At 43.8% G+C, this 15,832-nt stretch overlaps 1 protein-coding gene across 1 annotated transcript; it reads left to right on the top strand.

Moving 5' to 3' along the window:
• The first annotated feature begins 4,249 nt into the window (after positions 1-4,249).
• Positions 4,250-6,634, top strand: LOC119330097 (aquaporin NIP1-1-like). The gene is made up of 4 exons (XM_037603208.1): positions 4,250-4,569; positions 5,011-5,430; positions 5,515-5,576; positions 6,134-6,634. Exons 1-4 carry the CDS (start codon positions 4,441-4,443, stop codon positions 6,357-6,359), a joined length of 837 nt encoding a protein of 278 aa, XP_037459105.1. The 5' UTR covers positions 4,250-4,440; the 3' UTR covers positions 6,360-6,634.
• Positions 6,635-15,832: the final 9,198 nt, after the last annotated feature.

Below are 15,832 nucleotides of genomic sequence, written 5' to 3'. Positions count from 1 at the left end.
TCTTGAGAGCTCCTTGTCGGCGCTTATGGTGGCAAATCGCATTGCAGCTCCATGGGTGTGCCTAGTTTAGCGCTTATTCTTTATCTTGCATCGATCCTCACATTGACACTTGTTGTACGCGCAAGCAAAGCTCTTCCAGCGTTCACATACTTTCGTCGAACGAGGGAACCAATGGCCTCTTTATTTCCACTCCTTTAGAAAACCAGCAACAAGTTGTTCAAGAAACAACCATCAATTTTAAATATATTTACGAAGTTTTATAATTAATAAAATATTCATTTTTGAAAAGTTCATGAATAGAAAATATAATCAAGATTTTTGTAAAAAAATCTCAAACTAAAAAAATCATGATTCAAAACAGTTCGTGAATTTGGACAATGTTCATGGATTTGAAAAAAATGTTTCGGGTTTCAATATATTTTTTGGGATTTAAAAAGGTTCGGTGAAATGAAAACAAACATTTATGAGTTCTAAAGCTGTTCGTGAATTTTAAAAAGCTCATGCTTTTGAAATAAAGCTTTTGTTAACTTCAAATAGGCTATTGAATGCAACGGCAAATAAAGAAGAAGAAAGTGCCAGAGCTAAGAGCTAATAGATTCCCAGTCTATACATGGATAAAGGAATGATAAGAGCTATGAGCAGTTTATTAAACTACACTACGGCTAATATATATAAGAACAAATCAACTAGAAAAAACCATTGCCAAAGAAACCATTTGTTTAAGCTTATTCGTTCGCGCTAGGCTAAAAAACTAGATCCTCCTAACTGCGCGCGGGCCGGGCTTAGAGCGCGTGAAACTCATCACTACCTCGTAAGGGCGTTGAGACCATAGCATGTTACACAAAAGCGCCGCTTTCTCAGGAGTGTTGTCACACAGCTGCCCGACTAGAAGAGCTACTCGCTCTGTAGTGTTGTCACACAAGATAAGCACGCCGCCCGCCTGCTGGCCGGGCGAATTGAGGTTATCTTCCGGTCAACTGTCCACCCAGTCAAGTGCAAAAAACACAGTGGAATCACGCAACGCACGCTGCTGGTGTGCTTCTTGCCCACGAGGAAAGAAGAGCGACCTAGTAGAGTACTTGTATCTATGTCAATTAAAGGGACTAAAAAAGAAAAAAGTATTCTCAAATTGGACTTAGTAAATATCAGGATAATGATATGGATTGTGAATGCATAGAGAAGTGAAGTACAGTATGAATAAGGAATGGTGGCACACTGGCGAATGCAAACTCTCAGCTGATAGGGAAGAGGGGGCGGCTAGCTAGGGCTTACCTCTGACTCCCTTTTACTCCAGCATCTTAAATAATACTATAAAATATGTGCTTGCAATAAACAGAAGCTAAAGGAAGAAAAGCAATAAAACTAATTCACTTGCTTCTTGGGATCGATAAATGGCTCTTTTTCATTTGGGACTGCCCTCTTTCAAGAGTTCATCCACAAAAGGAATGCGATATTTTTATTAATGGTAAGGCTATTTAGTTTCCTGTAGTCTATACACAATCGCCAACTCCTACCCATCCTACCTACAGGTTGACCATCCCTTTTCAACACATATCTTTTAGTATACGTCTTTTTTAGTTGCTTAAAGATTTCAGATATTGCTTTTTTCTGTTATAGGAAGTGTTGCGTTCCCCTTTAGGGTGTTTGTCAGTGGCGTCACCCGATAGGGTGTGTGCCCGGATAAAAACCATCATTGCTTTATTTTTTACTTTTCATCTAGTAATGTGCATGAATGGATATGGTAGGTAAGATTTAAAAACGTTTGACATCAACCGGGCTCTACTTTGCTTTTACTTTACTCACTTGCCAGGTCATTGTTGTCGATATTGAGGTGAGGACTCTCTCTTTATTCTCGTTTTATTTCTCACTAAATGATCTAACAATCGAATACGGCTTTCCACAGAATTCTATAGGGATCTATGAGATCGAGTATGGAATTCTGTTTACTCACTTTAAATTGAGTATCTGTTTCCCTCCTTTTCCCGCTAGGATCGGAAATCATGTATTTTCCATATCCATACGATCGAGTCCTTAGGTTTCCGAAATAGTGTAATGGAAAAAGAAGTGCTCCTGGCTCAACTAACATTAAGAACTTTTCATACTGGCGGAGTATTCACAGGGGGTACTGCCGACCTTGTACGATCCCCTTCGAATGGAAAAATAAAATTCCTACTTCTGCGGCGATCGGATTGCACTTTTACCCAATTTGGGAAGCTGCATCTGTTGATGAGTGGTTATACAATGGTGGTCCTTATGAGCTAATTGTTCTACACTTCTTACTTGGTGTAGCTTGTTATATGGGTCGTGAGTGGGAACTTAGTTTCCGTCTGGGTATGCGTCCTTGGATTGCTGTTGCATATTCAGCTCCTGTTGCAGCTGCTACTGCTGTTTTCTTGATTTACCCTAAAAATATCCCCTGACTTTAAAATAAGTTCGCGAATTTGGAAAAAAATGATGGGTTCAAGTGTTTTTTCTTTTTTCAAAAAGCTCATGGATTATTAAATAAATCATGCATCCATCTTTTCTGTATTTGAAAAAATCATCTATTTAAAAAAATCATTCCTATAAAAAATGTTCGTTAAAATAAAAAATACAAAATAAAAACAAGAAAAGTAAATAAATATATATATATAAGAAAAATGAAAGATAAGAAATAAATAAAAGGAAATACAAAAAATGTATAAAACTGAATAAAAACCAACTGAAACAAATAGAAGAAAAAACATAGAAAAACCGGACGGAAAAAAATTGAGGGAACCTCCCAGAAGGTTCCCAAAGCCAGAATAACCACCGTCTTCAGTCTTTATGGACGGGCCCATCTGTATGTTGAGCGTGCACTTAAGCGCTCCAAAAAAAAAACTTAAGCGCCAAATAGTGATCGGCCCTCCTCCCCCGCCCAATGCTCCCCCGTGCGGCAGTGTGTCGCTTGTTGCGAAATGAACAGCTGCCTCGCCTACAGGGCACCGGTAGTGCGCCGGCCTAGTATGGCATGGGGCGTCACGCTGATGTCATGCAGACGATATTTTATTTTCCCTATTTTCTACGTTTATGTATATTTTGAATGCGTATATTACCAAAACTTAAATTTACTTAATAAATTTAAATTATGAATTTGAAATAAAATTGACATAGTATAAAAAATTAGCAATTTTTTGAAAGATGTTGATAATTTCAAAAGGAATGTTCTTGACTATGGAAAAATGTTCTTGCATTTCATCAAAGTGTATGATTTTTTTAATAAAATATGTACACTATTTAAAAATATTTTTGCAATCTATAAAAAATGTTTTGTACCATTAGGAAATATACTTGACATTTAACAGAAATATTCCCGTATTGTAAAACAAATGTTCGTGCCATTTTTTTATGCAGTGTAAAAAAATGTTGGCTTACGACAAAGAAATGTTTATTTCTAATGAATAAAATGTACATGACATTTTGAAGAAATATTCTCGTGTTTCCAAAATTTCTGTGAAATTTTAAAAATATCTATACAATGTAAAATCAATGTCTGCATAGTTTACAAAATAATTATGGCTTGCAGATAAGGGAGTTGACAGTGCTTAATGTGTTTTTTAACACAATATAGATGCAAGCGCTCATATATACGCGCATACACTCATCCCTGTGAACACGCGCACACACACCCTACCCATATGATCACCTCCGAGAGACTGAGCCGGCATATTATCTTGAGATTTTACGAAGTCATCGTAGGTGACAGAAATGTCTCTTCTCACTAAACGCGCATCGTCAAAAATCCTGAAATAAATTTAGAATAAATGCGATCACCAAGACTTTGAACCCTGGTGGGCACACTGTTTCCCTCAGTGCTTAATGTGCTAATCGTTGGGTACGTAATCATTTGCATTGGGCCGTCAGTCAAAAAGAAACGAAACGAGATCCTTGGACGTGGCCGTCCTTTTCGCTAGGCCCGGGAGCGTTTTCACGCAGCCATAAAAGAGGGCCGGTCATGTGATGAGCGAGTCCTCGGCGGTGTTGATGAGTGTTCGCTGCCACGGTTGGGGTTGGTGTAGACCAGCGCACCGCCATCAATGTGGACATAAATGCACGTACTGGCCGTGTGCACTCTTGTGAACACGCAGCCAATGGAGATGCGCTCTTCTTCTCATCTCTCACCATTTTTTCACCCGTGTCGTGTGAAATGCGTCAAGCATACTACACCTTCTGGAAGAGAGAATATCATCGCACTGTAAGTCTGTAACATTGCACCAACCAACTAACCAAAGCAGAGGTTGGCCCGGTCAATCCAAACGGCATGGAAAGGGATAGGGGTGCCGATAAATAGGCGCCCGGGTCATCATCTCATCCCAGCCCTTGCTTGCCCTGTGCACATCTGTCACTACTCATCACTTTCCTTACTTCTCTCGGGTCTACTCCTGTGTTTCCGCCGCACATCTGGGCGCTCGAGGAGGGGGGATGGCAGGAGGAGGCGATAACTCCCAGACGAATGGAGGATCTCAGGAGCCGCGCGCCATGGAGGAAGGGAGGAAGGACGACTATGACCAGGGCTGCGGCCTCGCCATCTCTCTCCCCTTCGTCCAGAAGGTGAGCCCTGCGCCCTTAAGATCGCTTCTACTCCCTCCGTTCCAAAATAGATGACTCAACTTTGTACTAACTTTAGTACAAAGTTGGGTCGTCTATTTTGGAACGGAGGGAGTAGGGTTCATGAATCCGCATCTCTCCCTGTAATGGCATGCAGATCTCTCTTCGATCTTTAGACGGTTATCTTTGCATGCCCGCACAAACTTCTGGTAATTGGGGGATAATGCCCTGGCTGGGAGTAAGGCCCGGGGGTGCAAAAATGGCAAATTCGTAGAGGAATTTGTTGTCACACCAGGCCATTAGCCACCCACCAAATGGCATGTCGCATGCCGCCATGAACAGTGACTGCTAGGAGATCCATGATGTAGAATAGATAGGGAGGAAAATGTTGTTGCGTGAAAGTTAATTGCGTGTGGATTATTGATTCATTGTACGTACGTCCAGATCATCGCCGAGATTTTCGGGACCTACTTCCTGATCTTCGCGGGGTGCGGCGCGGTGACCATCAACAAGAGCAAGGGGCAGATCACGTTCCCCGGCGTGGCCATCGTGTGGGGCCTCACCGTGATGGTGATGGTGTACTCCGTCGGCCACATCTCCGGCGCGCACTTCAACCCGGCCGTCACCTTCGCGTTCGCCACCGTGCGCCGCTTCCCGTGGAGGCAGGTGCCGGCGTACGTGCTGGCGCAGATGCTCGGGGCCACGCTGGCCAGCGGCACGCTGAGGCTCATGTTCGGCGGGCGCCACGAGCACTTCCCCGGCACGCTCCCCACCGGGTCCGACGTGCAGTCGCTCGTCCTCGAGTTCATCATCACCTTTTACCTCATGTTCGTCATCTCCGGCGTCTCCACCGACAACAGAGCCGTAAGCAGATCTATCTCGGTCGCCGAATTAACAACAAAACTCGCGTATAATTCGCTAACGAGTTGAGAAAACCGTTGCTTGCAGATCGGGGAGCTGGCAGGGCTGGCCGTGGGTGCAACCATCCTGCTTAATGTGCTGATAGCTGGGTACGTACATAATTATACTTACCTTCGTTGTTGTTTTTTAACACAGATGCAGACCCTCATACATACACACACATTTGCACGTCCATCATTACGAGCACATACTATATTACAGCCGCATAAGTCCATGTAGAATTTTCATAGTCAGCAGAACAAGAATATTTGCATTGGGACGTTGGACTTACGCTATCGTGTTTCAGTAAAAAAAGATACCAGTAACTGAAAATCCTAGTGTCGTGTTTCAGTCAAAAAGATAGTGGCAACTGAAAACACTAGTGTATCGTGTTTCATCAGTCAAAAAGAAAGGAAATTGGGTAGTAGATGCGGCTGTCCTTTGAGAGCGTTTTGATGGAGCCATAAAAGAGGGTCATGTGAGCGAGTCGTGGGCGGTGTTGATGGCTGTCCGCTGGCCCTGCCACGGTTGGTGTGGGCTAGACCAGCGCACTGGAGCCATGAATGTGAACATAAATACACGTACTGACCCTGCATGCATGCATGTTTGAAGCTTAGGTACTCTAGAAGAAAATGTTTGTGAGCTTCTTGTTGAATTGTTTTGGCAGGCCGGTGTCGGGGGCGTCGATGAACCCGGCGAGGACGGTGGGGCCGGCGCTGATCGGGAGTGAGTACAGGTCGATCTGGGTGTACGTGGTGGGGCCGGTGGCCGGAGCCGTGGCCGGGGCGTGGGCGTACAACCTCATCCGCTTCACCAACAAGCCCCTGCGCGAGCTCACCAAGAGCACCTCCTTCCTCAGGAGCATGAGTAGGATGAACTCCGTCTCCGTCTGATTTTCCTTATCACTAGCAACGTTGTATTACTACTACAAGGCTATGTAATCGTCGTCATCGTGGCCATGTATCCGTGGCGTATCGAGTGGGCTACTCTACTCCTCTAGTGGTCTTGGCCTAACTGAACCTGCGAGAGTATGTATATGTGGAAAAAGTTGTGTTTTGGAACCATGTGATGTGGTGGAATTCGCCTGTGGCGCGAGTGTTTGTCAAGGGGGTGGGTGGCGATGGAGACATCCGTGCTCTGGGATTAATGGTAGTAGCTTAATTAATTCCGTGCGGTTGTTGTTTTAGCGGGTGAATGAATGCACTTTTCTTTCTTCCAAATGCTATAGAACTTACGTTAGTTCTAAGCCGTTTTTGCGTGAACGCCTTGTGGCGCATTCGATAGGAATCTCAGCGCATTTGCTGGAAAGACCATTGGGAGGAAACATCTGCACATGACACAATCGTTCGCTCATTTGACGCTACCTGAGGGAACAACCTTGGTGAGGAAACTTTTTCCCCCTATATTAGCGTCATGCAATTTCTATGTGAAGTATGGCAGTTCTTTTGATGCAACATGGCAAGCTCCTGAAGACATGCGTGACAAATTCTCATTTGCAACATGGCAATTCTTGGAAAACAAAATTGAAACAATGAGCCTCCTCGTTGATTTCCATTGGAGGAACCGCAACAATTTTTTTCAAGCACAAAAGAAAGATGTCCGGTGTTCTAGGAACGACAGGGACTAAGCCCAGCAAACCTTACACCAAAACGAAAGAAGAAAGACATGATCACACAAAATCAGCACAAGGGGGCGCCAAAATGTCCCAACAGACAAAAAACATAAGATGTCATCCTACTCCAATTCTTCTACTCATAGGATTCCATCTATGGCTTTTGGCATAGATTTGTTCAAGCACCTTCTTGATTAGAGCCACCTCTTGCTTAATTATTTCTCTGTCTTGGCTTTTCTGCAAGATACTCCAAGCATTTAGATAATAGTACACGTTATATACCACAATAGTGGGATCATCGGGAAATTCTCTTTCAAAACATGCATGGTTCCTAGTCTTCCAAATGGTCCAGCAAATGGTGACCCCTCCACACCACACAAGCTTTCTTTGATCTTTGGGAAAAGTTTTGACCCAATGTCCCACCATATCATTGAGCTTAGCTGGGCCTTTTGGAATATCAAAAGGACAAATCACCACTTGCCAGACCAATTTGACTAGAGCACATTAAAAAAATAACCGCTCAATACTTTCTTTAGAGCCAAAGAAACGCCATTGCTCATTTCCTGTCCAACCCCTCTTCAAGGGGTTATCTTTGATTATAATGCTATTTCTAAGCATTAGCGAAAGAAACACCTTGATCTTATGTGGATTTTTTTAATTTCCAGATAGATCTGTATCCAACCAGTCTGCCAGCTTACATATGTAAGTATAGCTGCCTGACAACAAACTTGTTCTTGCAATACAAAGGACAAACCATTTTATCTTGACAATTACTCATAACCTTCTCATTTACCGAACTTTCCAAACCTTCCCACTGAATGGCAGTATCATCATGCAACATTCTCCTAAATTTCAAAGCATCAAAACTATTATTCTTCACAAAATGGACAGTAGCCAATTTAGTAAAGGTCAGATTACAAAGCCTGGGAAAATTCGGCTAAGAATTTGTCCCCAAGCCATCTATCTTCCCATAAAAGGGTTTTAGCTCTTTGTCAACACCTCTTGCCACAAACCATTAGTGTTCCCTAGTTTCCAAAGTCATTTGATCAATAAACACTGATTCTTGACATCTAGATCCAAAACACCAAGACCACCACAACTCTTGGGCATGCAAACAGTATATTAATTTATGAGGTGATATTTTTCTTATCACCGGCTTCGTGCCAAACCATCCTAGCCCTACTGGTATCCAAGCTTTTGAGCACTCCTCTAGGTTCTTCCGAGAAGGAAATAATAAACAAAGGAATCCCGCTCAAGCAGGAATTCACCAAAATCACTATGTTACCAACTGACAGGAGATCACCTTTCCAGCCAACCATTTTTTGCACACTTTCTTATCCACTAGATCCCATTGTGCATTACTAAGATTTTTTGCATCCACGGGCATCCTAAGGTATTTCATAAATAGCTTCTAAGCTTTGCAAGTAAAAATTTCACACTAATTAGCTTCTCTCTCAAAAGCCTCCCCAAGCCAAAAAGATTTACTCTTGTGAAAATTGATCTTCAAACCAACAACTTGTTCAGAAGCATGAACAATAAACCTGAGATTTCTGGCATTTACAAGATTAAACTCCAACAAGAAGATTGTATCATTGGCATACTAAAGCAGAGGCAATCCCCCATCTACCAAATTAGGCAGAAGACCAGAAAGCAAACCCTGCTATTGGGCCTTCTTTATCATCAATGCTATCCCATCAACAATTATATTGAAAAGATAGGGGGATAGAGGATCCTCCTATCTAACTGCTTTGAAAGTTGGGAAGTAAGGGCCAATATGATCATTCACCTTGACTGCAACCCTTCCTCCCCTAACTAGCTTCATAATCTAGGCACACCACAAATAACCAAACCATTTTTCCTCCATCATCTGACACCATAATGGCCATTTCACCTTTTCATAAGCCTTCTAAAAATCAATCTTCAAAAGAACCCCAAACTTATTCTTAGATTGAATTTCATGAAAAGTCTCATGCAAGAGGACCACCCTTTCCATGATAAATCTATCCTTTATAAAAGCAGTTTGAGTATTAGCAATCAGACCATCAATAATAAGTCCTAGCTCTACTAATATATTGGTCAGTATTTTATAACTCACATTAAGCAGGCAGATAGGTCTAAATCTAAATAACATCAGCATCCCGCACCTTCATAATGAGAGAAATCACTCCATCATTCAATCTCTCTACATCCAACTCACCTTAATGAAAAGCATCAAAATATTCTTTTAACTCATATTTTATATCTTTCGAGAATTTATGATAGAATTAAATGGGAAAACCATCAATCCCATCAACTTTATTGTGTTTCATGCCAAACACGGCCCCCTTAATCTACAAACTAAATTCCCTAGTAAGTAAACCTCTATCCTCACCAGATAACTGATTGCATTCCAATCCATCAGACCCGGTAGAAGTTACATCAGGAGGTCCAAACAACTCTTTATAGAAATCAGCAATATGTTTGACCAAGTCTTGATCTCCTTTAATTTCCAATTCATCATTCAATAGTACAACGATACAAATTTTATTTTTCCTACCACTTGTGGTGAGGGAGTGTAACACCCCGGATGTAACTTGCCATATTTGTAACTCCGACTCTTGCCTTTCTTGGCTTTAAGTTATGAGATTCCCTTCGTGGTTGGGTTTTTGTCTTTGTTTTGCATTTTGTTCATGTCATGCATTTCATATCATGTCATCATGTGCATCGCATTTGCATACGTGTTCGTCTCATGCTTCCGAGCATTTTCCCCGTTGTCCGTTTTGCAATCCGATACTCCTACGTGCACTGGCGCACCCCTCTTGTCTGTTTTCGTGAGCGGGTGTTAAATGTTCTCGGAATGGGCCGAGATTTGTCAAGTGGCCTTGGTACACCACCCGTAGACCGCCTGTCAAATTTCGTTCCATTTGGGGTCCGTTTGATACTCCAACGGTTAATCGGGTAACCGCGAAGGTCTCTTGTGTGTTGCAGCCCAACACCCCTCCAAAACGGCCCAATAACCCATCTAAACCACTTCCATGTCCTCCATCGCCGGATCATGATCGTGTGGGCGAAAACTACACTCCATTTGGACACTCCTACCTCCTCCTAGCTATAAATATGTGCACCCCCGTCCAAAATTCGGGTCCCGAAACCCTAGCTAGTCTCCCCGCCGCCACGGACATGTCCGCGCGGCGCCGGACGAGATCCCACCGCCGCCTGTAGCCAACCGCCACCTGCCACGTCAGCGCCCACCGCTCCGCGCCTCCAGGCGGCCCGCGAGCGCCCGAGAGCGCCAAGCGCCGCCGCCGTCCTCTTCGCCTTCGGCCGCCGTTCGTCCACCGCCCGCCACCTCCCACGCCGTCCGACCGCCGCCCCGCCGCCTCGGCTTCCGCGTTGTCCCCATGCCACCTCCTCTGGCCGGATCCGAGCGCCCCCTCGCCAGATCTGCCTCCCCGCGTTCTCCGGCAAGATCCCGACGAGCTCCGGCCACCGCGGCGACGAACCCCGGTGAACCTCGTTTTCCGTGCCACGGTCAACCCTAGATCTCTGAGGGTATATTTCGCCTAAGTCTTTTTTCCCTGTTACTTTTTATGCCCCTGTTCATCGCCTTATATCTCCACGACCGTAGCTCCGTTTCATGCATATGATATATCAAAATGTTCATTGTGAGATGCTCTTCATTTCATTCCGTTGAGGCATGCTTGTTTGTGTTCATCTTGATGCCCTAATCATTGATGCAAGAGTGCTATAAAATGTTTCTTGCTGTTACTTATCAATTTATGGCGATTTGTCATTTTGTCACATTTGATGTGTGCTTCATATAGGCATGAGCTCTACATGTGTTTTGAATTATGTCATGCCATCTTTACAGGGGTGCTTGTCTTGTGTTTTTTGATCTTTGTGGTGACTAGCACAAGCATGCAAATTAGGCTTCATGATATTGTTGTTTTCAGGGACTTAGGATTTGGATTTTGCTAAGTCCTTTTCCTGCTGTTATTTTGATGCCATGTAAACATGATGCTACAGTGATATCCATGCTTGTTTTGAGATACTTTAGTAAGGATGTTTTGAACATATGGTTATGCTCTATCCATCCATGCCCCTGTTTGCAATTATGAAGTGCCCTAGCATGTCTTGTTCTTGCTCTACTTTTGCTATAAAATGTTCCTGGCAGAATGTTTACATGTTAATCAATTTTGCCATGGTTGTTGCTAATGATCCATGCATGCTATGAACTTTCTCTTGCCATGGTTAGCTTCATGAGCATGTCTTGTTGCTGTTGGTATGCTTGTTTTTTCATGCAAGGCTTTGTGATGAGTGGTTTCAGCTCGCAAAGTTGCCTTCATAATTCTGTTTATGCCATGCTCTGTTTTTCTGCTAAGTCTGAAACTGTTAATAAAACTTGCTATGTTTACATGGGTGCCATCGTATCTTCTGTGCCTTTTTGGCTCATGATCAGTAAGGGACTTTTGTTCTATGCATTTAGTAGATTCATTTCGTGCCTTGGTTTGCTATCATATGTTCCTGTAGCATGTTGTTTGCTTGCTCTAAACATTGCTTCCTGATGTTGATTTTGACATGTTAGTAATTTCTCTAAGTTTGTGATGCTGATATCTTTTGCACTTTTGCCATGCTTGTTTGAACCTGCTCTTGTGTGATTTAGCTGTAGCTCAGTGTTCATGTTTTGTCAAGCATCTTGTGTACATCACTGCCATATACTTTGTTGTTATGTTGGAGTGCAGTAGCTTAGTTTCTTGTTGCATTCTAGATGGCATCGTGCTGTTAATCGCAGTTTTGCGTCATTCTTGTGATGCTTGCCATTTGCAAACCGTGCATCCGTTTCCGGTGATCTTTATATCGATTTCGACTGAAATCATCTCATCTTTCCAGAGGCACACTTGGTTTGCCAAGTTGATACCTAGATCATTCTTTCCCTTCCGGAGCACGCATTTGCTTTGCATATCATGTCTTGCATATCATGTCATGTATTGCATCATGTTGCTTGTGCATTTCACCATGATTGATTGTTGGTCCTTTTGCCTGTGTTCTTGCTTTGGGTAGAGCCGGGAGATGAGTACGTGATCGAGGAACTTGTTGAGTATGCTTAAAAGGATCAAGCTTTCGACAACTCTGAGAACTTTGCAGGCAAGATGACCATACCCTCGAAATCACTTCTATCTTTGCTTGCTAGTTGTTCGCTCTTTTGCTATGTCGCGCTACCTACCACTTGCTATATCATGCCTCCCATATTGCCATGTCAAGCCTCTAACCCACCTTTCCTTGCAAACCATTGTTTTTCTATGTCGCTTTGCTCAGCCCCTCTTATAGCGTTCCTAGTTGCAGGTGAAGATGAAGTTTGTTCCATGTTGGAACATGGATATTGTTGGGATATAATTATTATCTCTTATTTACTTCAATGTATCTATATACTTGGTAAAGGGTGGAAGGCTCGGTCTTATGCCTGGTGTTTTGTTCCACTCTTGCCGCCCTAGTTTCCGTCATACCAGTGTTATGTTCCTTGATTTTGCGCTCCTTACGTGGTTGGGTGTTATGGGAACCCCTTGACAGTTCGCCTTGAATAAAACTCCTCCAGCAAGGCCCAACCTTGGTTTTACCATTTGCCTACCTACCACCATATACCTTTCCCTTGGGTTCTGCAAACTCAAGGGTCATTTTTAGTTTAAACCCCCTGGGCCAGTGTTCCTCTGAGTGTTGGTCCGAAACGGGAAACCTGCGGGGCCACCTCGGGGCAACTTGAGGGTTGGTTTTACCCATAGCTTGACCTATCTGGTGTGCCCTGAGAACGAGATACGTGCGACTCCTATCGGGATTTGTTGACACATCGAGCGGCTTTGCTAGTCTTGTTTTACCATTGTCGAAATGTCTTGTAACCGGGATTCCGAGACTGATCAGGTCTTCCTAGGAGAAGGAATATCCTTCGTTGACCGTGAGAGCTTGTGATGGGCTAAGTTGGGACACCCCTGTAGGGTATAAACTTTCAAGAGCCGTTCCCGCGGTTATGTGGCAGATGGGAATTTGTTAATATCCGGTTGTAGAGAACTTGACACTTAACTTAATTAAAATGAATCAACCGCGTGTGTAGCCGTGATGGTATCTTTTCGGCGGAGTCCAGGAAGAGAACACGGCCTTGTGTTATGCTTGAGCGTAAGTAGCTTCAGGATCACTTCTTGATCATTATCAGCTTCTCGACCGTGTGTTGCTTCTCTTCTCGCTCTCTTTTGCGTAAGTTAGCCATCATATATGCTTAGTGCTTTGCTGCAGCTCCACCTCACTACCCTTTCCTACCCTTAAGCTTAAATACTCTTGATCTCGCGGGTGTGAGATTGCTGAGTCCTTGTGACTCACAGATACTTCCAAACAGATGCAGGTGCCGATGATGTCAGTGCAGGGGACGCTACGAACTCAAGTGGGAGTTCGACGAGGATTCGGGCCGTTACTATGTTTCATTTCCGGATGATCAGTAGAGGAGCCCAGTTGGGACGATCGGGGATCTAGCATTTGGGGTTGTCTTTCTTTATTTTGGTTCCGTAGTCGGACCTTTGTTTGTACCTTGGATGATGTATGGATTATTTATGTATTGTGTGAAGTGGCGATTGCAAGCCGACTCTTTATCCCTTTCTTATTCAGTACATGGGATGTGTAAAGATTACCCCTCTTGCGACAGACCTTCTGTCGTGGAATTGTCACGGCAGATGTCCTAGCGAAAGGACTTAGTCGTAGGGCCATCACAACTGGGAAGCTTAAAGGGGTTAATCGGGACAAAGGACACGAGAGGTTTATACTGGTTCGGCCCCTTATGGTGAAGGTAAGGCCTAGTCCAGTTGTTGTTGTATTGCTAGGTTTCGATGAATAAGGAGCGAATCCGCTAGCTTGGCTATCGATCTGCTATTTCTTGTCCTAAGCCGCCGTCAAGTCGTCCCCTTATATACACGGGTTGACGCCTGGCGGCCTACAGAGTCCCGGCCGGCTCATAAAACGTATCCGGCTCGGTGACTTCTTTTACATGCCTTTCTTTACAAGTCTTTCTTTACATATGGCGGTTTACAATATTGGGCCTTAAGCCGCCTCTGGGCTTAGGCCTTCTACAAGTCTTAATAAACTATCACCTTGAACGTTTACTCAGCTTCTTCTCATAACCCGCCATTGGGGTTGACCCGACCCCTCCTGGGCGGGTCATACCTGGTAGCTATATCCCCAACATTAGGCCCAGGTTGACTTGAACTTTGTTCTTTGTCAATCTTCAATACTTAGACGAATTCCATCTTCCTCTTTCTGTAAAAACTCTGTAACCCGCCATGACGTCATCTTCTGAAAACATGAAAGCCTGCTATGATGTCATCTTCAACGGATCTTTATCTTTTAATGTCTTCCGAGAATCGAGGCGTCAGTTTAGCTAGATAATCATTATTTTGGCCTTCCTCGATTTTTGCGCCTGTCTGTTCACTTATCCCCTTATAAATAGGCTTGGATGGTCTTTCCCCTTTCTTCTTCTTCTTTCCATCTTCTCGCCACCTCTCTGCCTCTCGAGCTTCGCTGTTGCCACAGCGCCCGCTGTCGCCTCTCAACGTCGGCCGTTGCATCACCCTGAGCTCGTCCTGAGAACCGCGACGATGATAACCCACAAGTATAGGGGATCGCAATAGTTTTCGAGGGTAGAGTATTCAACCCAAATTTATTGATTCGACACAAGGGGAGCCAAAGAATATTCTCAAGTATTAGCAGCTAAGTTGTTAATTCAACCACACCTGGAAACTTAATATCTGCAGCAAAGAATTTAGTAGCAAAGTAATATGATAGTAGTGGTAACAATAGCAAAAGTAACGGTAGCAAAAGTAATGTTTTTGGTATTTTGTAATGATGATAGCAATAGCAACGGAAAAGTAAATAAGCGAAGAACAATATATGGAGAGCTCGTAGGCAATGGATCGGTGATAGAGAATTATGCCGGATGTGGTTCATCATGTAACAGTCATAACCTAGGGTGACACAGAACTAGCTCCAATTCATCAATGTAATGTAGGCATGTATTCCGAATATAGTCATACGTGCTTATGGAAAAGAACTTGCATGACATCTTTTGTCCTACCCTCCCGTGGCAGCGGGTCCTAATGGAAACTAAGGGATATTAAGGCCTTCTTTTAATAGAGTACCGGACCAAAGCATTAACACATAGTGAATACATGAACTCCTCAAACTACGGTCATCACCAGGAGTGGTCCCGATTATTATCACTTCGGGGTTGCCGTATCATAACACATAGTAGGTGACTATAGACTTGCAAGATAGGATCAAAAACACTCATATATTGATGAAAACATAATAGGTTCAGATCTGAAATCATGGCACTCGGGCCCTAGTGACAAGCATTAAGCATAGCAAAGTCATAGCAACATCAATCTCAGAACATAGTGGATACTAGGGATCAAACCCTAACAAAACTAACTCGATTACATGATAAATCCCATCCAACCCATCACCGTCCAGCAAGCCTATGATGGAATTACTCACGCACGGCGGTGAGCATCATGAAATTGGTGATGGAGGATGGTTGATGATGACGATGGCGACGGATTCCCCTCCCCGGAGCCCCGAACGGACTCCAGATCAGCCCTTCCGAGAGGTTTTAGGTCTTGGCGGCGGCTCTGTATCGTAAAACGCGATGAATCCTTCTCTCTGATTTTTTCTCCCTGAAAGCAAATATATAGAGTTGGAGTTGAGGTCGGAGGAGCTCCATGGGGCCCACGAGGTAGGGGG

Source organism: Triticum dicoccoides, chromosome 7A (assembly GCF_002162155.2).
Source record: "Triticum dicoccoides isolate Atlit2015 ecotype Zavitan chromosome 7A, WEW_v2.0, whole genome shotgun sequence".
Lineage (NCBI taxonomy): Eukaryota > Viridiplantae > Streptophyta > Magnoliopsida > Poales > Poaceae > Triticum > Triticum dicoccoides.
Note: the sequence above shows the minus strand (reverse complement) of the source record. Positions and strands in the feature narration are given on the sequence as shown.